This window comes from Marmota flaviventris, chromosome 14 (assembly GCF_047511675.1).
Source record: "Marmota flaviventris isolate mMarFla1 chromosome 14, mMarFla1.hap1, whole genome shotgun sequence".
Taxonomy (NCBI): domain Eukaryota; kingdom Metazoa; phylum Chordata; class Mammalia; order Rodentia; family Sciuridae; genus Marmota; species Marmota flaviventris.
Genome location: NC_092511.1, coordinates 94748149 through 94774151, shown reverse-complemented (window position 1 = coordinate 94774151; position 26003 = coordinate 94748149). Strand labels below are relative to the sequence as shown.

At 35.6% G+C, this 26003-nt stretch overlaps 1 protein-coding gene across 1 annotated transcript in view; it reads right to left on the bottom strand.

Moving 5' to 3' along the window:
• Positions 1-14963: 14963 nt before the first annotated feature.
• Positions 14964-26003, bottom strand: part of Septin10 (septin 10) — a 65868-nt gene continuing 54828 nt past the window's right edge. The window contains exons 10-11 of the mRNA XM_027948941.3: positions 16597-16784; positions 14964-15062 (exon numbers count right to left, since the gene is read on the bottom strand). Coding sequence (XP_027804742.2) covers positions 15047-15062; positions 16597-16784 — 204 coding nt within the window. The 3' untranslated portion in view covers positions 14964-15046. The remainder of the gene's footprint in view (positions 15063-16596; positions 16785-26003) is intronic.

The window sequence follows — 26003 nt, the reverse complement described above, 5'->3', positions numbered from 1 at the left end:
AGCCATCTGCTAGACTTATACTAAAAACCGTGATACTGGCCTGGCTTTATACTACCCATCACCTGCCCTTAAGGACTTGCCACCTACCACAACCTGGGTGTCATATTTCCTGAGAATAAGCTTCAGAGCTATTTAATGATGTTTATTACTTAATTTGCTAAAATTTCAAAAGGTTAGATATCTGTGAATTTCAAATACAAAAATTAAATTTAAAGTTTTGTTCAGATAAATTGTGCTGTGAAATGAAAGATTTTATTTACAACTTACACAGCTTTGTTAAAAAAGGATACTGTTCAGAATCTCACATAGCCTAAATAAATCATTATTTTAAAATACTGGCAAATACCTCATGTCTTAAAACAATTCAAATACATAATTAAATGAACTCTGATAAGATGATAGCTTGGAGAAGAACAACAACAATAAAAAGCATGAGTGACATTAGCAGAATGGCTAAAAGGTGCAAGAGAAAAATTTCAAGTCACATATGAGACAATCCATATTAGACTGACAACAGATTTCTCAGCAGAAACCTTGCAGGTCAGGAAAGAATGGGAATGATATATTCACAGACAGAACTGAGAGAAAAAAAACCTTCTAGCCCAGAACACTATGGCTATCCTTCAGAAATGAGGGAGAAACACTTTTTTAGACAAGCAAAACCTGAAGGAATTCATCACTACCAGATAGGCTTTACAAGAAATGCTTCAGAGAATCCTACGTATATGATAACTACCATCATGAAAGCACATAAAAGTATAAAATTCACTGGAAATATAAATACACAAGTAAGAAATAAAATAAAAACACCACTATCAAATCACAAAGATTATCAATAAGTGAGAAAAAAGGGACAAAGTATACTTTTAAAAAGAAACAAATAATTTAACAAAATTAATTAATAGTAATAATCTTGAAAAAATGGACTAAATGCCCCAAATTAAAAGCTATAGACGAGCTGAATGGATAAAAACATGACTAAACTACATGCTCCCTCCAGAAACTCACCTCACCAATAAAGACACACATAATAAAAGTAAAAAGAGTAGAAAAAAATATTCTATTCAAACAGAAACGCAAACCAGAAAGGAATAGCTATATTCAGATGAAGACTTTAAGTAAAAAACTGTACAAAGTCTCTAGGAAGAGAATAAACTGAGCAACATGACATAACAATTAGACATATACATGCACCTAACAGCAAACCACTAAAAAATATAAAGCAAATATTATTAGAACTAAAGGGAGAGATAGACTGAAAAATATGGGGGTCTTTAATACTTCATTTCATCAATAAACAGATCATTCAGATGAAAAAAATCAAGTAGGAAACCTTGTCACATCCAACTGCTACAGAATACACATTCTTTTTTTTTTTTTTTCCCCTTCAGAACTGGGGCTTGAATGCAGGGCCTTGTACATTCTAGGCAACTGCTCTACCACTGTGCTACATTCTCCATCCCTTTTATTTTGAGACAGGGTCTTGCTAAATTGCCCAGACTGGTCTTGAACTTGTGATCCTCCTGTGTTAGCTTCCTGAGCAGCTGGGATTATAGGCATGTACCACTGTGTCCACCTAGAATACACACACTTCTCATTGAAGATGAAACATTCTCCAGGGCAGATCCTATGTTAGGCAACAAAACAAGTCTCACAGATTTTTTAAAACTGAAAGCATGGAGAGCTAGAGATGTAGCTCAGTGGTAGAACACTTGCCTAGCATGCATAAGGTCCTGGGTTCAATTCCCAATACCACCAAACTAAATCAAAACAAACCAACAAATCTGAAAGACTACCATTACTGTTACAAACATCTATGTTAATTAACTTATAAAGAGAAAGGTTTATTTTATTTGGCTCAGTTTGGAAGGTTCAAATCAAAGGTCATCAATTGGAACCTCTTGCTTTGGGTAGGTGAAGCAGTGGCAAAGCAGTACATCCTGGTGCTTTTTATTCACTTTCTTTTAAATTAAAAAAAAATTTAAATTGATTTTTAAAAAATAAATATCAGTGGAATACATCACAATTCTTATTATACATATATAACACAACTTTTCATATCTCTGGTTGTATATAAAGTATGTATCACACCAATTCATGTCTTTATACATGTACTTTGGATAATGATGTCCATCACATTCCACCATGCTAACCCCCTGCCCCCTAGCTTCCCCTCCCACCCCTCTGCACTCTCTAGAGTTTGTCTATTCCTCCCATGCTCTCCTTCCCTACCCCACTATAAATCAGCCTGCTTATATCAGAGAAAACATTCGGCATTTGTTTTTTTGGGGATTGGCTAACTTCACTTAGCATTATCTTCTCCAATATTCTGGTGATTTCCATTCACCTTGGGGCCAGGATGCCAAGAAAAGAAAATGGAGGGAACCTGGGTCCCACAATCTCCTTCAAGGGTAAATCCCAATAAGCTTTGTCACAAACCTCCACCATTGACCGGAGGAGGAAGCCGCCTGGCGCCAAGCCAGACCGGAGGAGGACGCCCGGCCCCGCCCCGTGTGCTAGTCCAGAGGAAGCCTATCAAACCTTAAAACCCATCAAAGGGGTGTGGCTACCAGCACGGTTCTGCAACTGATCCAGGTACCTGGTTTCCAACTCCCCCACCCTTAGCTGCGATAACTCAAAATATTTCCCACAAGCTTTGGGGGGTTGTAGCTATCAACGCAAAACAACAACTGTACAGGCACCTGGTTTCTACCTCAGAGACTAGAGTAGGGAAGATACAGGTGGAAGCTCATGTCCTTTCACACTGGCTATACCCACCACCCTGAATACAGAGGTTCAAGCTAGGAATAGACAACGCCACCTACTGGAAGCAAGGAAAACAGTGTTGTGAGAGACTTTTTTTTCTCTTTCTCTCTCTCTTTTCTTCTCTCTCTTCCACAACTTCAACATATGTGAAACCAAGAACTGTGCATGAACAACCGAATCACCAAAGTAATATAATATAGAGGAATTGCATATACCCCACCTTCCCCCCATTTTTTTCTTTATTTCTATCTTACTTTCCTTTTCCTTCTCTCTTATTTCTCTTTTCTTCCTTGTTATTTTTTTTCTTTTTTTTTCATTCGTATTCTCTCTATCCCATTTTCAATCTCCTAACTTTTGCTATCTATATGTAGGGTAACTATCTAATTACAGATAGGAGGTTGAGTCTATTCATTCTTCCATAAATTACCAGTCTATTGGTTAGAGTTCTCCAAAGGTACTAAGTTCGTTTAACCTCATACCCTCACTCCTTTCCCTCTATAACATCCTTCGTCTGAAATAAAGTTTTCTATATGCCACCAGATATGGTATGCCTTTTATGAAACTAATGAATGTATTCTTAAGTAATAATTAAAACCAATATCTATAGACTTAGAATCTAACTATAAATGTATTAATAATGAAAACTTGTGCTTAGATAATGTACTGTTGATATTGGGAACTGTTAACATTGTCTTTCTCCGCAAAAGAGGGATTGAGTTATACAAGAACAATACAAACATATAAGGGGAAAAACATTAACACAACAGTTTCACAAATCTAGAAAGAATCATGAGCAGTATGAAAAGACAAGGAAAGAAAGGACCACAAACAATACATTAGATGAGGTAATATCTGCAGCTGATGGAATGTCAGACAAAGAGTTCAGGATATACATGCTTCAGATGATCTGGAGTCTCAAGGAAGACATTATACAGCAAATTCAGACACTGAAAGATCACTTTGACAATGAATTACATAAACAAATCCAAGAAGCAAAAGATCAACTCTATAGGGAGAAAGAGGATATAAAAAAACAAACAAACAGAAATCCTGGAAATGCAGGAAGCAATAAACCAAATTAAAAACTCAAATGAGAGTATTACCAGCAGAGTAGAACACTTAGAAGACAGAACTTCAGACAACAAAGACAAAGTTTTTCAACTTGAAAAGAACATAGACAGCTCAGCGAGAATGTTAAGAAATCATGAGCAGAACATCCAAGAACTATGGGATAACATAAAGAAACCAAACCTAAGAGTTATTGGGATACAAGAGGGTATAGAGGTCCAAACCAAGGGAATGAGTAATCTATTCAATGAAATAATACTAGAAAACTTCCCAGACTTAAAGAATGAAAAAGAAATCCAAATACTAGAAGCCTACAGGACACCGAATGTACAAAATCATAAGAGATCCACACCAGGACACATAATAATGAAGATGCCCAACATACAGAATAAGGAGAGAATCTTAAAAGCCACAAGAGAGAAGAAGCAGATTACATTTAGGGGTAAATCAGGATAACTGCTGATCTTTCAACACAGACTCTGAAAGCTAGAAGATCCTGGAACAACATATTTCAAACACTGAAAGAAAAAGGGTTCCAACCAAGAATCATGTATCCAGTGAAATTAAGATTCAAGATTGAAGATGAAATAAAAATCTTCCACGATAAACAAAAGTTAAAAGAATTTGCAGCTGGAAAACCAGCTCTTCAAAACATCCTTGGCAAAACATTACAGGAAGAGGAAATGAAAACCAACAGCGGGAGGTAGTACAGTAAAGGAAAAACTAATCATAGAGGAAAAACAAATCATGTTAAGTAACATACATAATCAAATATGGCTGGAAATACAAACCATATCTCAATAGTAACCCTAAATGTTAATGGCTTAAATACACCAATCAAAAGACATAGGCTAGTAGAATGGATTACAAAAAAAAAAAGATCCAACAATATGCTGCCTACAGGAGACTCATCTGATAGGAAAAGACATACACAGACTGAAGGTGAAAGGTTGGGAAAAATCATATTACTCATATGGACCCCGGAAGCAAGCAGGGGTGTCCATACTTGTATCAAATAAAATAGACTTCAAGCCAAAGTTAATCAAAAGGGATAAACAAGGACACTACATACATATACCAACAAGAATTGATGATCATTAATATATATGCCCCAAACAATAGTGCAGCTACGTTCATCAAACAAACTCTTCTCAAGTTCAAGAGTCAAATAGACCACAACACAATAATCATGGGAGATTTTAACACACCTCTCTCACCACTAGACAGATCTTCCAAACAAAAGTTGAATAAAGAAACCATAGAGCTCAATAATACAATTAATAATTTAGACTTAATTGATATATACAGAATATACCACCCAACATCAAGCAGATACACTTTATTCTCAGCAGCACATTGATCCTTCTCAAAAATAGACCATATATTATGTCATAGGGCAAATCTTAGCAATTACAAAGGAGTAGAGATACTACCATGCATTTTATCTGATCATAATTGAATGAAATTGGAAATCAATAATAAAATGAGAAAGGAAAAAGCCTACATCACATGGAGATTAAACAATATGCTACTGAATGAACAAAGGGTTACAGAAGACATCAAAGAGGAAATTAAAAAATTCTTAGAGGTAAATAAAAACTCAGACACAACATATCGAAATCTCTGGGACACTATGAAAGCAGTACTAAGAGGAAAATTCATTTCATGGAGTTCATTCCTTAAAAGAAGGAAAAGCCAACAAATAAATGACCTCACAGTACAACTCGAAGCCTTAGAAAAAGAAGAACAAATCAGCAGCAAATACAGTAGAAGGCAAGAAATAATTAAAATTAGAGCTGAAATCAATGAAATCGAAACAAAAGAAACAATCGAAAAAATTGACAAAACTAAAAGTTGGTTCATTGAAAAAAATAAATAAGATTGATAGACCACTAGCCACGCTAACGAAGAGAAGAAGAGAGAGAACCCAAATTACTAGTTTACGGGATGAAAAAGGCAACATCACAACAGACAATTCAGAAATACAGAAGATAATTAGAAATTATTTTGAAACCCTATACTCTAATAAAATAAAAGATAGTGAAGGCATCGATAAATTCCTTAAGACATATGTACTACCCAGATTGGGTCAGGATGATATAAACAACCTAAACAGACCAATATCAAGTGAGGAAATAGAAGAAGCCATCAAAAGACTACCAACCAAGGAAATCCCAGGATCGGATGGATATACAGCAGAGTTTTACAAGAACTTTAAAGAAGAACTAATACCAATACTAAAGAATGAAAAAGAATCTATTTCAGGAGATAGAAAAAGAGGGAGAACTTCCAAATTCATTCTATGAGGCCAATATCACTCTGATTCCCAAAGCAGATAAAGACACCTCAAAGAAAGAAAACTACAGACCAATATCCCTAATTAATTTAGATGCAAAAATCCTCAATAAAACTCTGGCAAATCAGATACAAAAACATATCAAAAAGATCGTGCACCATGATCAAGTAGGATTCATCCCTGGGATGCAAGGATGGTTCAATATACGGAAATCAATAAATGTTATTCACCACATCAATAGACTTAAAGATAAGAACCATATGATCATCTCGATAGACGCAGAAAAAGCATTCGACAAAGTACAGCATCCCTTTATGTTCAAAACACTAGAAAAACTAGGGATAACAGGAACTTACCTCAACATTGTAAAAGCTATCTATGCTAAGCCTCAGGCTAGCATCATTCTAAATGGGGAAAAACTGAAGGCATTCCCTCTAAAATCTGGAACAAGACAGGGATGCCCTCTCTCACCACTTCTATTCAATATAGTTCTTGAAACACTGGCCAGAGCAATTAGACAGACGAAAGAAATTAAAGGCATAAAAATAGGAAAAGAAGAACTTAAATTATCACTATTTGCAGGTGACATGATTATATACTGAGCAGACACAAAAGGGTATACAAAGAAACTACTAGAGCTAATAAATAAATTTAACAAAGTAGCAGGATATAAAATCAACACACATAAATAAAAGGCATTCCTGTATACAAGCGACAAATCCTCTGAAATGGAAATGAGGAAAACCACCCCATTCACAATATCCTCAAAAAAAAAAAAAAAAAAAAAAAAATACTTGGGAATCAACCCAACAAAAGAGGTGAAAGATTTATACAATGAAAACTAGAACCCTAAAGAGAGAAATAGAAGAAGATCTTAGAAGATGGAAAAATATACCCTGTTCATGGATAGGCAGAACTAACATCATCAAAATGGCGATTTTACCAAAAGTTCTCTATAGGTTCAATGCAATGCCAATCAATATCCCAATGGCATTTCTTGTAGAAAAAGATAAAGCAATCATGAAATTCATATGGAAAAATAAAAGACCCAGAATAGCAAAAGCAATTTTAAGCAGGAAGTGTGAATCAGGAGGTATAGCGATACCAGATTTCAAACTGTACTACAGAGCAATAGTAACAAAAACAGCATGGTACTGGTACCAAAACAGGCGGGTGGACAAATGGTACAGAATAGAGGACACAGAAACCAATCCACAAAACTACAACTATTTTATATTTGATAAAGGGGCTAAAAGCATGCAATGGAGGAAGGATAGCATCTTCAACAAATGGTGCTGGGAAAACTGGAAATCCATATGCAACAAAATGAAACTGAATCCCTTTCTCTTGTCATGCACAAAAGTTAACTCAAAATGGATCAAGGAGCTTGATATCAAATCAGAGACTCTGCGTCTGATAGAAGAAAAAGTTGGCTCCGATCTACATATGTGGGGTCGGGCTCCAAATTCCTTAATAGGACACCCATAGCACAAGAGTTAAAAACAAGAATCAACAAATGGGACTTACTCAAACTAAAAAGTTTTTTCTCAACAAGAGAAACAATAAGAGAGGTAAATAGGGAGCCTACATCCTGGGAACAAATCTTTACTCCTCACACTTCAGATAGAGTCCTAATATCCAGAGTATACAAAGAACTCAAAATATTAAGCAATAAGAAAACAAATAACCCAATCAACAAATGGGCCAAGGACCTGAACAGACACTTCTCAAAGGAGGATATACAATCAATCAAGAAGTACATGAAAAAATGCTCACCATCTCTAGCAGTCAGAGAAATGCAAATCAAAACCACCCTAAGATACCATCTCACTCCAGTAAGATTGGCAGCCATTATGAAGTCAAACAACAACAAGTGCTGGCGAGGATGTGGGGAAAAGGGTACACTTGTACATTGCTGGTGGGACTGCAAATTGGTGCGGCCAATTTGGAAGCAGTTTGGAGATTCCTGGGAAAGCTGGGAATGGAACCACCATTTGACCCAGCTATTGCCCTTCTCGGACTATTCCCTGAAGACCTTAAAAGATTGTACCATAGAGATACTGCTACATCGATGTTCATAGCACCACAATTCACAATAGCTAGACTATGGAACCAACTTAGATGCCCTTCAATAGATGAATGGATTAAAAAATGTGGCATTTATACACAATGGAGTATTACTCAGCACTAAAAAATGACAAAATCATGGAATTTGCAGGGAAATGGATGGCATTAGAGCATATTATGCTAAGTGAAGCTAGCCAATCCCTAAAAAACAAATGCCAAATGTCTTCTTTGATATAAGGAAGGCAACTAAAAACAGAGCAGGGAGGAAGACCATGAGAAAAAGATTAACATTAAACAGGGATGAGAGGTGGGAGGGAAAGGGAGAGAGAAGGGAAACTGCATGGAAATGGAAGGAGACCCTCAGGGTTATACAAAATTACATATAAGAGGATGTGAGGGGAAAGGGGAAAAAAATCAAGGGAGAGAAATGAATTACAGTAGATGGGGTAGAGAGAGAAGATGGGAGGGGAGGGGAGGGGGGATAGTAGAGGATAGGAAAGATAGCAGAATACAACAGTCACTAGTATGGCAATATGTAAAAACGTGGATGTGTAACCGATGTGATTCTGCAATCTGTATACGGGGTTAAAATGGGAGTTCATAACCCACTTGAATCAAATGTATGAAATATGATATGTCAAGAGCTTTGTAATGTTTTGAACAACCAATAAAGATAACAATAGTGTTAAAAAAAAAAAAAACCTCCACCATTAAAAGTTCCACCACCTCCCAGTAAAAGCAAGCTGGGAATCAAAGCTTTAACATATGGAGCTTTGGAGGATATTCTAGACCCAACCTATAGCAACCATGTTCTCTGACCACAACAGAATAAAAATTAAAAATCAACAATAAAAGCTAAGAAAATTGTGTGAATACATAGAAATTAACAAATACTTCTGAACAACCAATGGATTAACAAAAAATATTAAAAGGGAAATTTCAGGTTTCTTGAAATAAATAAAAATGGAAACACAATACACCAAAATTTATATTGTACAATAAAAGCAGTACTAAGACACAGTCATAAATGACTATAATCAAAAAAGCAGGGCTCAGTTGTTAAGAGTGCTAGCCTTGCATACACAAGGCCCTGGGTTCAATCCCCAGAATCATAAACTCTCTCTCTCTCTCTCTCTCTCTCTCACACACACACACACACACACACACACACACAAATGTAGAAAGATTTTAAATTTTAAAAAATCTAACAATACAACTTAATGAAATAGAAAAGAATGAACCAAACTCAATATTAGCAGAAATAATAAACATCAGAGCAGAAATAAATGAAACAGACAAAAAAATACAAAAGATCAATAAAACAAAGTCAGTTTTTAAAAAAAGAAACAGAATTGACAAATTTTTATCTAGCCTAAGGGAAAAAGGTCAAAAAGGAGAAGGAGGAGGAGGAGGAGGAGGAGGAGGAGGAGGAGGAGGAGGAGAAGGAGAGACATTACAACTAATATTACAGAAATACAAAGGATGATTAGTGATTATTATTAGTCATACACCAACAAACTGGAAAACATGAAATAGATGGACTCCTGAGCACATATAATATACAAAGATTGAACATGAATAAACAAAAACTTAGGCCTGTAATAACTAACAAAATTAAGTCAGTAATAAAGTCTCCCAAGAAAGACCCCAGAATCAAATAGCTCGAATGCTTAACTCTGCGAAACTTAAAAAAAGGTACTGTTACACAATTCTAAAACTATTTTGCAAAGTTGAAAGGGAGGGAATTCTTCCAAACTCATTCAAAACCAGCATCACCCTTATACCAAAAACCAGACAAGGACAAAACAACCAAAAGAGAAAATTACAAACCAATATCCCCAATAAATACAGATGCAAAAGTTCAAAAAAATTCTAGCAAATTGAAACCAACAGCACATTAAAAAGATTATATACTATGATCAAGTGGGATTTATTCCAGGGATGCAAGGTTGGTTCAACATATGCAAATCAATAAATGTGATTCATTACATCAATAAAATGAAGGATAAAAACTATATGATCATGCTAATAGATACAGAAAAAGCATTTGACAAAACTCAACATCTATTCATGGTGAAAACTTTTAACAAATCAGATATAGAAGGAACATATCTCAATACAATTAAGGCCATATATGACAAACCTCTGAATAAGGAAAATTTTTTTCCTTTAAGATCTGGAACAAGACAAGGATGTCCACTCTTACAATTCTTATTTAATACAGTAATAGAAATTCTACTAACAGCAATTAGTCAAGAGAAGAAATACAAGAGAAGAAAAAAATGAAAAGCAATAAATCAAACTACTCTTGCAGGATTTCAAATATAGAAATATCTAAAGACTCTAGCAAAAAACTGTTAGAAATGACAAGTTCATTCACTATAGTTGCAGGATTGAAGATTAACATATAAAAACAAAATAGTGTTTCTACATACCAATAATGAGCTAGCTTAAGAAGAAACCAAGAAAGCAATTTAATTTACAATAGCTACCCCAAAACAAAAAACTTGTAAACAACCCTAGGAATAAACTGAATTAAGGAAATGAAAGAACCCCCTCAACACACACACACACACACATACACACAAAAAACAACAACAACAAACCTATCAAGCGCCAATAAAAGAAATGGAAGAGGGAACATACAAAAACTGGAAAGAGGGCTGGGTTGTGGCTCAATGGTAGAGTGCTTGCGTCGAATGCGTGGAGCACTGGGTTAGATCCTCAGCACCACATGAATAAATAAAAGTAAGGTGTCCATCTACAACTAAAATTTTTTTAAAACTGGAAAGACACCACACATATGTGGAATGAAAGAATTAATATTATTAAAATATACATACCACCCAAAGCAATCTACAGACTCAATGCTATCCCTACCAAAACACCAATGATATTTTTCAAAGAAATAAAAACAAAACTCCTAAAATTAATATGGAGCCACAGAAGACCCCAAATCACCAAAGCAACCCTGAGCAAAAAGAACAAAGCTGGAGTCATCAACAAATATTTGATTTCAAAGCAGACTACAGGCCAGATATGATGAATGATTCATATCCCAGAAAACTGAGAGGTTGGAAAAGGAGAATGGCAATTTCTAGGTTCTCACAATTTAGTGAGACCCTATCTCAAAAAAATAAAAAGGATTGAGGATGTAGCTCTCTGGTACAGAGCCACTGGGTTCAATCCCCAGTACTGCAAAAGCAAATAAACCAAAAAAAAACCTTACAGATCTATAGTAACCAAAACAGTATAATACAAGCATAAAAAACCAGCACAGAGACAAATGAATAGAGAAACCAGAAACAATGACAAATTTATAGTCAATTGAATTTTTACAAAGACAAGAAGAACACCCACTGGAAAAGGGCAATCTCTTTAATAACTGATGCTGGAAAAACTCAATATCCACATGAAGAAGAAAGAACTAGAGACCTATCACTCACCATGTATACAAAAATCAACACAACCAAGAAAAGACTTAACCTGAACTATTTAAAATACCAGGAGAAAAACATAGGCGAATCAATTTAGGGTGTAAGTCTAGACAAAAAATTGGGGATATGGCCCCATAAGAACAGGCAATAACAGCAAAAATAGACAAAGAGGATTATACTAAACAAAAAAGCTTCTATGTATCCAAGAAAAAAAACAGACTTGATTGATGATCTATAAAATGAGAATAAAATATTGGTAAACTATTTATTCAATAAAAGATTAATACATATAATATATAAGGGACTCAAACCACTCAACATCAAGAAAAAACAATTATAATGGGCAAATTATTTGAACAGGCATTTCTCAAAGGAAGATATAAAATTAACAAGTATATGGAAAAAATTCTTAACTTCATTAATCATCAGGGAAATACAATTCAAAACTACAATGAGATATCATTTTCACCCCAGTTACACTGACTATTCTAAAAAAAAATCAAATATAGGCAAGGATGTAGTTTAAGGAATTCTCATATACTACTGATGGGAATGCTAATTAGCAATAGCCATTATGGAAACAGTATAGCTTCCTCAAGAAACCAGAAATAGACTACCACATCATCCAACAATTCTATGATTGGATTAGAGACAAAGAAAATGAAATCACCATAATGAAAAGGTATCTGCACTCCTGTGTCTAATGAAGCATTATTTGCAATATCCAAGATATGGAAACAAGTTAGGGATTCATCAACAGATTAATGGATAATTAACACACAAAAAAAAATATTATTATTTAGCCATATGAAAAATGAAATCCTCAATGAATGAGGAGAAGAGAGAGCCTACGGTATGGGAGCAAATTTTTACCACACACACACATCAGATAGAGCACTAATCTCTAGGATATATAAAGAACTCAAAAGACTTAATACAAAAAACAACAACAACAACAAAAAAAACCACTCACTAAATGGGCTAACTGAACAGACACTTCTCAGAAGATATACAAATCATCAATAAATATATGAAAAAGTGTTCAACATCTTTAGTAATTAGAGAAATGTAAATGAAAACTACTCTAAGACTTCAACTCATCCCAGTCAGAATGGCAGTTATCAAGAATACAAGCAGTAATAAGTGTTGGAGAGGATGTGGGGAAAAAGGTATACTCACACATTGCTGGTGGGACTGCAAATTGGTGCAACACTTTGAAAAGCAGTGTGGAGATTCCTCAGAAAACTTGGAATGGAACCAACATTTGACCCAGCTACCCCACTCCTAGGTCTATACCCAAAGGATTTAAAATCAGCATACTACAGTGACATAGCCACACCAATGTTTACAGCAGTTGAATTCACAATAGCTAAACTGTGGAACCAACCTACATGCCCATCAACAGATGAATGGATGAAGAAACTGTGGTATATATAAGCAAAGGAATATTACTCAGCATTAAAAGAGAATAAAATTATGGCATTTGCAGGTAAATGAATGGAGTGGGAGAATATTATGCTAAGCAAAGTAAACCAATCCCAAAAAACTAAAGGCCGAATGTTTTCTCTGATAAGTGGATGCTGATCTATGATGGGGGTGGGGGGAGGGAATGGGAAGAATGGAGGAACTTTGGATTGGGCAAATGGGAAGGTAAGAGAGGAGTTATGGGAGTAGGAAAGATGGGGGAATGAGATGGTCATCAATATCCTAGGCACATGTATGACTGCATGAATGGTGCGTCTCTACACCATGTACAACCAGAGAATTGAAATGTTGTGTTGTGCTCCATTAGTGTACGATGAATTGAAATGCATTCTGCTGTCATGTACAACTAAGTAAAACAAATAATAATAATAATAATAATAATAATAGAAATCCTGTCACTTTGTAGCAACATGGATAACTAGAGAAAATTATGTTCAGTAAAGTCAGGCCCAGAAATATGTGTAGAAACTAAAACCGATGCTCCTCAGGAGCAAAATATAGAGTTATCAGAGGTTGAGAAGTACGTGGGGGAAAGATGGAGAGAGAATGGTTAATGGGTAGAGGGGTACAGCTGGATAGGAGGAATAACTTCTATGGCACAGTAGGTAACTATGGTTAATAGCAAGTACGTAAATATTTTAAAATTTTGAATGTACCCAACATAAAAAAAAAGATTACATCTGAGGTAATGAATATATGCTAGTTACTTTGATCTGATCATTACACATTGTATACAAGTAGTGAAATATCACTATCACCCATAAAAATCATAAGCCAGGTGTGGTGGCGCACACCCATAATCCCAACGGCTTTGGTTGCTGAGGACGAAGGATCGCAAGTTCAAAGCCAGCCTCAGCAACAGTGAGGGCTAAGCAACTCAGTAAGACACTGTGACTAAATAAAATACAAAATGTGGCTCAGTGGTTGAGTGCCCCCGAGTTCAATCCCCAGTATGCCCCCCCAAACTAACTAAATAAATAAATAAAGCAAGCAAGCACATTTTTAGCAAATATGTGGATATGTATTTTTTCAAGAATATTGGTTTTATTTAGAATATTGAAATACAAAAATTTACATACCTACAACCATTGTGAAAATGTTAGAACCACTAAAATGTGAAAATACTAAGGCACTGTTCCTTGAAATAATGTATTTAATATTCAGAAGTTCGTAAAGAAATATTTTTAATAAAATTGATTCAATCTTCTTATATTTTGCCCTGAAAGACAACCTTAAACAAGTAGTAAGATACCCTAATGAAAATTGTATGATATACCCAGGTTCAGGAATATCACTAGGTAAAAGGGTTTATATACCTGGTTAGTTTTTCAACATATTTTGTTTCATCACAGCAATACATCAACCACAACAAGGCATAAATCAGGCATAAAGTCATTCAGTTACATAATTTGACACAAAAGGTAGGAATATTACCAATGGGATAATGGAAAAAAACCTTCAAAGTTCTATAAAACTATTGAGAAGTTAGAGTTTGAGCTATGTAATACATTCTGAAACATTCCCTCACTTTTGTGTATTTGTTTGTTTAGTATATATGAAAAAAGTTCATCCTGGAATATAAATGTAATCAGCCATAGTATGAAGGAGTTCTGTATTTTTGATGGCACTGAGTCTTTGCTCTTTGGCATAATATGTGACAAAATAACTTGGCAGCAGGAGACGATATCTACATTCATTGCAAAACAGAAACTTGAGATTTCTACAGTGAATATCTAAGTAATATCATCTACTCTGGCTTATGTATCGACCTTATACTTGAAATATTTTTCCATAAATGTCAGTAACAGTGGACATGTGCCAAACACATATAGTGATAAAAGCAAATAAAAACAACAAGAAAATCAAAGCATACTTATAACTTTTTACTTTTGCTTGTGATGACCTTCTGTGCTCTGGAACTCCTGTGTTACATAAAATTGGAACTGGAAAGAGAAAAAAAACTTTTGATTGGTACAACACAAAACAATACAGGAAGTAAAAATTACCAGAGTCATTAGTTTTACAAAGATTTTACAAAGAAAATATATTACAGGATATTTAGCTACAGCGTTTTGAAAAAGAAAACAAAAAACAACCACCAAACCATAATTTCTTGAGGATAAATTCTAAGCTCTATGAATTCAGTTCTGATTTTGCAAACTGCATGGTTTTCAAGTGCAGTAGGGTGACAATTTTTACTATGTAAATGTAAGCGGTCTTTAATTTGAAAGGAAAATTAATTTTAGTAATATCTGAGATACAAGGATACAGCAAAATATTATTTAGCTTTATAATTTTTAAAAAGTATGTTGGAAAGCAGTACTATTATAATATTATAATATCAGTCTATCTTTTGAAATCCAATGCTTGAATCAAATATCACTATTATACTATCACATTCATTATTTCAACAAAAAATTGCAAGAAACACAGGCATTGAGAAAATTTAAGTCTTGTTCTGGGTCTATCATAGGAAGACATGACTTTGCTAGGGCACAGATGGCTGGAGTAAACTGAGACAAAGACCACAAAGGAGCATTCTGAACAGAACAAATCATGAATTTCACTATATTCAAATAGGTAAACCGATAAGGGCATTTTAAGTGGAAGAAATAAAATGAAGGACACAAAGTACAGAAGGAGATCAAAAAGGGGGGGAAAAAAACTTATTTTCTAAAACTTTGGTAACTTTGATTTTAACACATACCAAAACCTACAAGCTTGAGATTATCATCCAATTGCTACTCATGGCCGCCCCCTTGTACTGTGGCCCTCTCTACCTTCCTCTGCATCTTTACGTCCATCATTGGTTTCACATGTTCTGACATCAAAGCACAGGAGTTCGAATCGATAGCCTGGGTCCCTTATTAAAATAAAAATTCTCACAAAATCAATAATCAAAAGGATTGGTTAAAAGAAAAGTGAGCCTAAGAATTAGGGTTTTTTCCCCCAACAAAGTACAGAATTTCAATTTAGACACAAAATAACTCATGGTAGGTCAACAGTCATTACCTGTATACTAAGGGCACAGCTGGGCTGTGAAATAGCTAATTTTTTCCCAGCTAACTGACCCTTTTCTACTATGATGTATATTTTTATCTTGTTCATTCAGTTGCCAAATATTTACAAATCCCCTAGTATGTGCCAGGTACTGTTCTAGCTTTGGGAAAAGAGAAGTAAATGAGAAGGATAAGGTCTGTGCTTGGGCTCTTAAGGAGCAGCAGTTTGAGTTTCAGGAGGCAGGCAGAGAGTAAGTAAATAGGAACTAGAATTAGGAAGATCAAGTAGAACCAGGAGGATTGTGGGTGTGGCCCAGTATTAGAATGCTTACCTAGCACTGCATAAGGCCCTGGAGGTTTGATCCCCAGTATGGAATTTCGGGGGGGGGGGGCGGGGGGGGGGGGCGGGGCAGGGAGCAGAGCCAGGAGACAGTAGAGGAGGGAAGGGCTACAGATGCAGAGTGGTAGGGGCTCTTACTTCTTACGGTCCTTGTCCTTCTTTATGTTACTACCCGATGCCATATAGGATTGGTTCAACAATATGTCACAGCTAGATTTCCTTTTAGAAAAAAGGATCCTTTCTTCTTCCAAAGCTCTTCTCCTTTCTTCAAGTTTTAGTCTTTCTTCTTGGTGAATTCTTTTAAGGTGCTCAAATTTGGCATGCAGCTGTGAAATAAAAATGTAATTTCCATTACTGACACAGTGTGGCAGCACATGCACAACAATGCTCTCTGGCTTAGCAACTAGATAACCCCAACTTCTACTTATGGTCATCATTTTCCTAATGCTAAGTTCATGCTTCAAGTAAAAGTTTACATATGGAATTGCCTTGATAATTTTAATAATGATTTCCCATGCAAAAAAAAAGCTTGAACCATATGAAATAAAACCATAGCCTCATTAACAAAACTGACCTTTTTCTGGGTTTTTTATTTTATTGCTTTACAAGAGTCTCTTCAAAGCCTCTTTAATAAAGTTTCTCAAGACCATGCTCAAAAAAAATAAGGGCCATGAAAGAGCAGAAGGAAATTATCATAAAGAAAATAGCCTCTTATTTTCCTAATAAAGCTAATGTGAAGTTATACTGGCAAACCCTACTAGAAAGCAAATGTTAGCTGTCAGTTTGTCAAGAACCTTACAAATATACTGCATATTTACAGTCATTCAGTAACTCCTTGAAATACAAACAAAGAAATCCTGAATTCAAAAAAGCTTGAAAAATATTTTAGTAGAATTTACACTATAATGGGAAAAAAACAGATTACATATCCAACAGAGACAGTAAAAAATAAATAAATTTAGGCTAAATACATTCAATGCAGCTGTGGGAGACCTGAATTTGCCCCTCTAAAATATGAAGGCCTACTTAGCTGAAGACAATTAAGAAACAGATGTACAAGAGATCTCTGTTCTCCTTATAATGCCTAAAAGCAGGGCAGAGATTTACAAAGAGTACCCTGCATCTCCCTCACAAGGAGAACAAAGGTTTTACCAGCAGCCTAGAGAAAGCCTCAGAAGACCTTTTATTCACAAGCCTTACTAACTAGCGTTTATCTGCCTTTTCTTTTCTCTTGTTAATTCTTTAAAAATTCACTGTTCTTTGTTGAAGATTCTATAGTATCTTAAATTCAAAAGCACCTCTCTGAGAATTACTCATTGACTGGATATCTCTCATGTATATGTGAAGTATAGATGTTAGTAAAGCTCCAATTTTTCTCGTGTTAATCTGAAAACAAGAAGTCTGTTCCAACTAAGAATCTAAGGGGGTTCTTCTTTCCCTATTCATAAAAAAGCAGAAATGTAGAAAGAAAAATAAAGACCATTAGCCAGTAAACTTTTATTTCCTTGGGGCTGAAAATCACTTTGATAAATCATATGAAGGGAACATTGTCAACTTAAAGGCAGGCCTGTGTTTAACTTTATTCTGCTCCCCAATTTAAGGAATTCCTTATGCGAACAACAGAAGGCATATTTCTCGAATGGCATAAAACTCTGAGAAACAAATAGCATTTTTATTAAAAAGGAAGCTTTTAAAAAATTGAGGGGCGGTACTTAACATTTTTAAAGTATGATGTCTGGCAGAATAAGCACTCAAGAAATACTAGTCATAAACAAAACAAACAAGGAATCGCAGCTCTCTCCACCCTTCTATTACAGCCATCAAAGAAACCTTTAGCACTCCATGTTATAATTAATTGTATGAGCAACTTCTTCCTGAGGATTGCTTAGGAGCTCTGCTTTTTTCATCTTTCTACTCCTAGCACCCAGCAAAACATAATGGAAGAACTAGTAATGAAAGGACATACAGATAAAATGTATGGGAAGTGCTGCAAGTAAGCTTAATGGAGTACACAAGGAATGAAGGTGTGAAATGGGGGTCAACTTCATGCTTTGAGTATGAACCCAGCTGCTTGGCCTCTGGTAGCTTATTTTAAAACTAACATGTACTGCCCCCAACCCTTCCTCCTCTCCTTCTTCACTCCCCCAAAACCTCAAGGATTCAAATTAATGTTTTTTTTTCCCATTTCAGGCCATCCACTTCAGCTCACTGATCAAAAGAAGAAAGGCATCTGTGCCAAGTCTGAGCAGTCGGCTATCTAAAGGCCACTGCTATGATTTGGATAACAGCTGTCCCCAAAAGCTCCAGCGTTAATGCAGGAATATTTGCAGGTCAAGTGAATGGACTGTGAGAGCTATAACATAAGCAGTCCATCCTAGTTTGAATGCACTGACTGAATGGTAACCAGGCTGGCAGGGCATGGCTGGATTAGGTGGGTCACTGGGTGTGTACCCCACAAGGGTGGTTTTTACCTGAGGCCCCTTCCTTGCTTCCTATTCTGCTTCCTAACCCCTCCATGAGCTAAGCAGCTTTCCTCTGCTGGGCCCTTCCACCATGATGTGTGCTTCAACTTGGGTTCAGAATGAGGAGTGAGCCAGCTATGGACTGAGACTTCTGAAATGGTGAGCCCCAAATAAATCTTTCCCCCTTTACATTGTTCTTTTTGGGTATTTGGCCACAACAACGCAAAGCTGACTAAAATAGCCACCATCTGAATAGGAATCATATCTTCTGATAGGCACATCCTGAGCTTGGTCCCCTGAGCCTGGTCCCCGAATTTCCCTTTAAAACTCCTTTGTTTCCCCCTTGTAATGGGAACAATAGTTCTTGAGATACTAGTCTACTACTCTTCTCATTTTCAAGCAAATCAATAAATGTCTTTTCCATCTTTTTCAAAACCTTGTCTTCATTATTTGGATCAGCACTGGGTATAAGGACAAAGATTTTTTTAACACGTAAAGCTAGTTTAATTGTAGTTTACCTTAAAAATAACAATCTGGGGACTTGAGCAGACTCCACATGAATCAACTATGTGCATGCCTACCAACATCAAAGTGCAGAATTTAAAATCTAAAAGATAAACTTGTTTTTTGTCCTATAGTCTGATTAGATACTGAGATTAATATTGTCAGTTCTGTGTAGCACTTGAGCATTCATGCAAATTAATAAAAAGCAACTTCCTGATAAGCCCTTTTCTGCATCCTGAAGTTCTTTTCTGCATCCTGAACTTCCTCAAGCTGAGATTGAAAACTGAAAAATACCCCCTGGCCCTTTCTGTACCAAGGAAAACAAAGTTTTTAACTGACACATTCACTGTCTTACATAGCCAAGTTAAATTTACACATATTTCTATAAATTATAACCATTATCTTAGGACCTGGGAAAAAACAATCTATCTGCTTTTCCCCAGTTTGATCAAACTGCATAAAATTTATTTTATCTTTTTACATCATTTGCTTATTTCTGATACAGGCAGGCAGATGAATCCCATCAGTCAGGATCCAGGTAGGTACCTGGTTTGGGCAATAGTTGGACTTGGTATTTGGAAAAGATGGTATATAATCATAGTTGGGTTTCAAGATGGAGAAATAGAAGAGGTCACTTTCCTGGCTGCTTCATGATGTGAAACCAAGAAAGCAAATAGGCAGCTTCTCAGCAGGTGGGTGGGAAAAATAAGTGACTTTTCTGGAAATTAATGCTGGTCATTCAAAGCATATGAAGAACTCAGGAAGCTGAATATTATAAAATAAAGAAGAAATCCCAAGCACCACCGTCATGGCAAGCTAAAACACCCCCACCACCACCAAGCTTGAGCAAAGTGGATGGATAAAGGAATTAAAGAACCCACATTTTTAGGAGGCCTGTGGTTAAAACAATGATGAACTAACCTGAAAGGCATGCTGCACAAGATCACTGTGCAGGAAAGAAGGTGCATCTCTCCCAGCTGTCCATGGAAGACAGAGGAAGGAGCCATTTTGCAGCCAAGCTGCTAGCCCCCAACAGCTGGGTGAGCAGAACCTGGTGAACCCAAGCTGGGCCCAAAATATAGGCCTGGCAAACACACACTGCATGACATAGAGTGTGCCTAAGTGACTAGGAGAAAATCAAACACAGAAAGGGGTTTATACAGGGGAATAGAGGTCATGGATACCCACCTGGCCAAAAGCCCTCCCCCTCCAATCTAGCTGCTTGCAATACAAGCAGGGAGAGGAGACCAGCCAGAAATTCGAAAGGGTCAGGCACCTACCTGAATGAACATGAAACGCAGGGGTCCAGGGGTAATGGAGGGGACAGAGGATTGGCTCTTCTACTGCACATCTGGTCTAGGGGAGATTCCTGGAGTATAGTCTCCTAGCGTGGACAGGCAACTACTGGGCCCTGGAGGTGTGCCAATTTAAAATCTTCAAATCAATTGCTATTCAACAAAGAACCTAGAACCTATCTAGGCCTAAACTTCACATCCAGAAGCTCCACCTATAGGATCTACTTTCATACAATAACAACCACACTCTGAGGGTGGGGCAGACGTCACACTTTATCCCACTACACCTAACACTGAGGAGAAGGGAAGCTGAGAATTTTTTGAACTCCAAAGGAAACAATTCTTTAACTTTTCATGGGGAAATTTTTCTTCTTTTTTTTTTCATTAATTGTGATGTAAATGCATACATAGTTGTCAATTTTTTCTAACTTCAAGCATTTTTTGAAGGCAGTTATTTTTTATGACTAAGTACTGAGGACTGGGATATTTGATTAGTACATTTCAGTTTTGTTTTGTATTCTTTTATTTTTTAAATTTTTTTTTTTACAATTTCTTCTCTCACTTATCTGTTTCCTTTGATTCTTTCTCTCCTCTGCTAACAAACTCTATTTTTCTTTCACTCTTCCTTTAGTTTTTAACTTATATTTCTCTCCTCTCCCTCATAATCATCACATCTTAGATCTCTTCTGTGCTCTCCCTATTCAGCATTTGAAATTGTAAACCTTTTTACTATTATAACTGATTAGATCATTTCTGTTTATTGTAACAATTAGCATTGTAGATGTCACAGAAAGGTTGTTGTTATTTATTTACCTATCCCTAAATTTTGAGTTACTGGAAATCTTCAGGGACACTATAAGCCAAAAAGTAGAATTCTACCCATACTGTTACATGGGTAGACACACAAACAATATGAAAAAGCAAGGAAACACAAACAATATGAAAAAGCAAGGAAACAAACTGCCCCAACAAACCAGAATACTTCAATAACAGAATCCATCAACACCACAGTGGAAGAAATGTCAGTTTAGAAAGTTCATGGTATAGGATGAGGTAAAGAGTAAAATTAGAAAATACAATAAGTAAAAGATCAATAAAGAGATTCTGTAAAAAAGCAAGCAGAAATCCTCAAAATAAATGAATCAATAAAACAAATTAAAAATTCAATGGAAAGCATTACCAGCAGACTAGACCACTTGGAAGATAGAGTTTTAACCAACAACAACAACAACAAAAAAATAGGATCTTGAAAATAAAGTTGACCATGGAGAAAAGATGATAAGAGACAATGCACAGAATTTCCAAGAAATATGGTCCACCATGAAGGACCAAATATAAGATTTATTGGGATAGATGAAGACTCAGAGATACAAACCAAAGTAATGTACAATCTTTTCAATGAAGTAATATTAGAGAAAAACCAATCATTGAAAGAAAATGGATGCTAACCATGAATACTATACCAGCAAAATTAAGCCTTGATCATGAAATAAAAACCTTTCACGATAAACAAAAGTTAAAAGAATTCACAATTAGAAAGCCTGCACTACAAAATATACTCAAAATATTTTATGAAAAATAAAACTGAAACCAGGAAAGGGAAGAACTACACTAGAATAATAGTCAAAGGAGAAATTAATTCAAATTAAAAATTAGAAATAAATCAAAATGACAGGGATTAAAAATCATTTGTTAATAATAACATTGAATGTAAATGGCCTAAACCCATCAATCAAAAGACAGGAACTAGTAGATTGAATTAAAAACCAAGACCCAACAATGCTGTCTCCAAGAGAATTACCTCATAGGCAAAAATATCCACAGACTAAAGGTAAAAGGATGGGAAAAAACATATTATTCATAAGGATCTCGTAAACAAGCAGAGGTTTCTATCCTCATATCAGACAAAGTGGACTTCAAGCCAAAGTTAATTAGAAGGGACAAAGAAGGCTATTTCATACTGCTTAAGGGAATTATACATCAACAAGATATATCAATCATAAGTATGCCTCAAACAATACAGTATCTTTGTATATCAAGCAAAGGCTTCTCAATTTCAATAACCAAATAGAACACAATACACCTCTCTTTAACACACATCTTTCATGACTAGACAGATCTTCCAAAAACTAAATAAAGAAGTTACAGAACTAAAAAATACAAAAGGATTAACAGACATACATACAATATTTCATCGATCAATGACTGAATCCACTTTCCTCTCAGCAGCAACCAGATCCTGTTCTAGAACAGACCATTCTTAGGCCACAAAACAAATCTTAGAAAATACAAAAATAAATAATAATAAAAAATTGAGATAATACCTTGCTTGTATTCCATCAGATAATAATGGAATGAAATTAGAAATAAACAATAAAATTTTAAAAAGAAGCTATTTTAACACCTGGAGACTAAATATTACACTATTATATATATGGCCAATGGATGGCAGAATAAATCAGAGGTGAAATGAAAAAATAAAAAAATATGTTGAGAATAACAACACAACATATTAAAACCTCTGAGACACTATGGAGGCGGTTCTAAGAGGAAAGTTCATTGTACTGAGCTAATTCACTAAAAGAATAGAAAGTCACCAAATATATAACCTAGCGTTACATCTCAAAGCCCTAGATAAAGAAGAACAAGTCAACACCAAAAGCAGAAGACAGAAAATAATTAAAATCAGAGCTGAAATCAATGAAATTGAAGAACCAAATAAAATAAATTAAAAAAAAAAAATCAATGAAACAAAAAGCTCATTCTCTAAAAAAATAAAAATAAAAAATTGATAAACCCTTAGCCAAGCTAATCAAGAGAAAGAGGGCAAAATCTCAAATTACTAAAATCGATGATTAAAAAAAAAAAGGAAATATCACCATGGACACTACTGAAAATAAAGACGATAATCAGAAACTATTTTGAAAATTTATACCCCAATATGACAGAAAATCTTGAAGACATCAACAAATTTCTAGGACAACCTACCAAAATTGAATCAAGAGGGCATAGAAAAACTTAAACAGATGAATTTCAGGCAATGAAATTAAAAATGCCATCCAAAGCCTACCAACTAAGACATGCCCAAGACCAGATAGAGGCCCAGAATAGCCAAAGTAATCCTTAGTGAGAAAAGCGAAGCAAGAAGCATCACAATACCAGACCTTAAATTATAATACAGGGCTCTAGTAACAAAAATGGCATGATATTGACACCAAAACAGACAGAAAGACCAACAGAACAGAAAAGAAGATAAGAGAAAAACTCACATAAATACAGTTATCTAAAAGGTGCCATAAACATTCACTAGAGAAAAGCCTCTTCAACAAATGGTGCTGGGAAAACTGGGAATCCATATGTAACAAAATAAAATTAAGTCCCCATCTCTCATCCTGCACAAAACTCAACTCAAAGTGGACCAAGGACCAATGCATTAGACGAGAGACCATGCACCTAATAGCAAAAAAATGTAGCCCCAACTCTCTATCATGTTGGCTTAGGAACTGACTTCCTCAACAAGACTCCTAAAGCACAAGAAATAAAATCAAGAATCAACAAATGGGAGAGTATCAAATTAAAAAGCTTCTTTACAGAAAAGGAAACAATCAAGAACGTGAAGAGAGAGCCTACAGAATGGGAGAAAATCTTTGCCACTTCCACTTCAGATAGAACATTAATCTCCAGGATATAAAGAACTCAAAAAACTTAGCACCAAAAAAACAAATAACCCAGTCAATAAATGGGCAAAGGAACTGAACAGGCACTTCACAGAAGAAATACAAATGGTCAACAAATATATGAAAAAATGTTCAACATCTCTAGCAATTAGAGAAATGCAAATTAAAACTACAGTTAGATTCTATCTCACTCTAGTCAAAATGGCAATCATCAAAAATACAAGTAACACAATAAATAGTGGCAAAGATGTGGAAGAAAAGGTACGTTCATGGGGCTGTTAACTGGTGCAACCACTCGAAAACAGTATGAAGAGTCCTCCGAAAACTTTGAATGGAACCACCATTGGATCCAGTTATCTCACTCCTGGGTATATACTTAAAATAACTTAAAATGTGCTGACTTAAAATCAGCACACAGCCACATCAATGTTTAAAGCAGCTCAATTCACAATAGCTAAGCTATGGAACCAACCGACATGTCCTTCTACCGATGAATGGATAAAGAAAATGAAATATTATTCAGCCATAAAAACAATAACTTCAAGACTTCTGCTGGTAAATGGATGCATCTAGACATTATCACTAATAAGTGAAATAAGTGAATCCCAAAAAACCAAAGGCAAAATTTTCTGTTATACAGATGCTAACACACGACAGGGGGGATTAGACAAAGGGGAATGAAGGGAAGAGCAGGGTAGAAATAGGAAAGACAGTAGAATGAATTGGACACAACTTTCCTTTGTTTGTATATGAATACACCACCGGTGAAACTCCACATCATACAACCATTAAGAACGGGATCCTAATTAGAATAAGTCATATTCCATGTATGCGTAATATGGAAAAATACACTCTATAGTCATGTATACCTAAAAAAAGAAATAAAATTTAAATTTAAAAAAAAAATCAATCTATGGCTTTGTAATGCCTGCTATAATGCCAACAACAACAATAACAAAATAGTTGGGGAAATAATTCATTAAGTCAGAGAATGAGGGTAGAAACAATAGATGGCTAAATTCTACCTAATAAAAATTTCATGTTCCATACATGGAACAAGTAAATGGTCCTGAGAGCCACTGAGCCCCTGACAGAAGTATTGAAAATGAGACAAGGTTGAAACATGACTAAGTAAGGCCCTTCTAACCTATAATTCCTTCATTCCAGAGGATGCCTTTTCTGAGAAGTATCAGCTCCTTAGTATTTGCTTATTTAAATAGTTTCTGCTTTTCAAAACAAGAGATGTAGGGTCTGGGGTTGTGGCTCAGAGGTAGAGCACTAGCCTAGCATGCATGAGGCACTGGGTTCAATCCTCAGCACCACATAAAAAAATAAAGATATTGTGTCCACCTATAACTAAAAAATAAATATTAAAAAAAAAGAGATGTAATAAATAGATCACTTGGATCAGCTCAGTGGTTGAAAGCACTTGTCCAGTATGCACAAGGCCCTGGGTTCTGTCTCCAGAACTACAAAATACAAACAAAAAGCAGGTCAATGGTGTAAGAGTCACAGCTCTCTGAGCATGGTGCACCCCTATCACATGGGAGGCGAGCAGAGTAGAAGCTCAGGAAGGGAGCCTATACAGGCAGATTGGTTTTATGTAA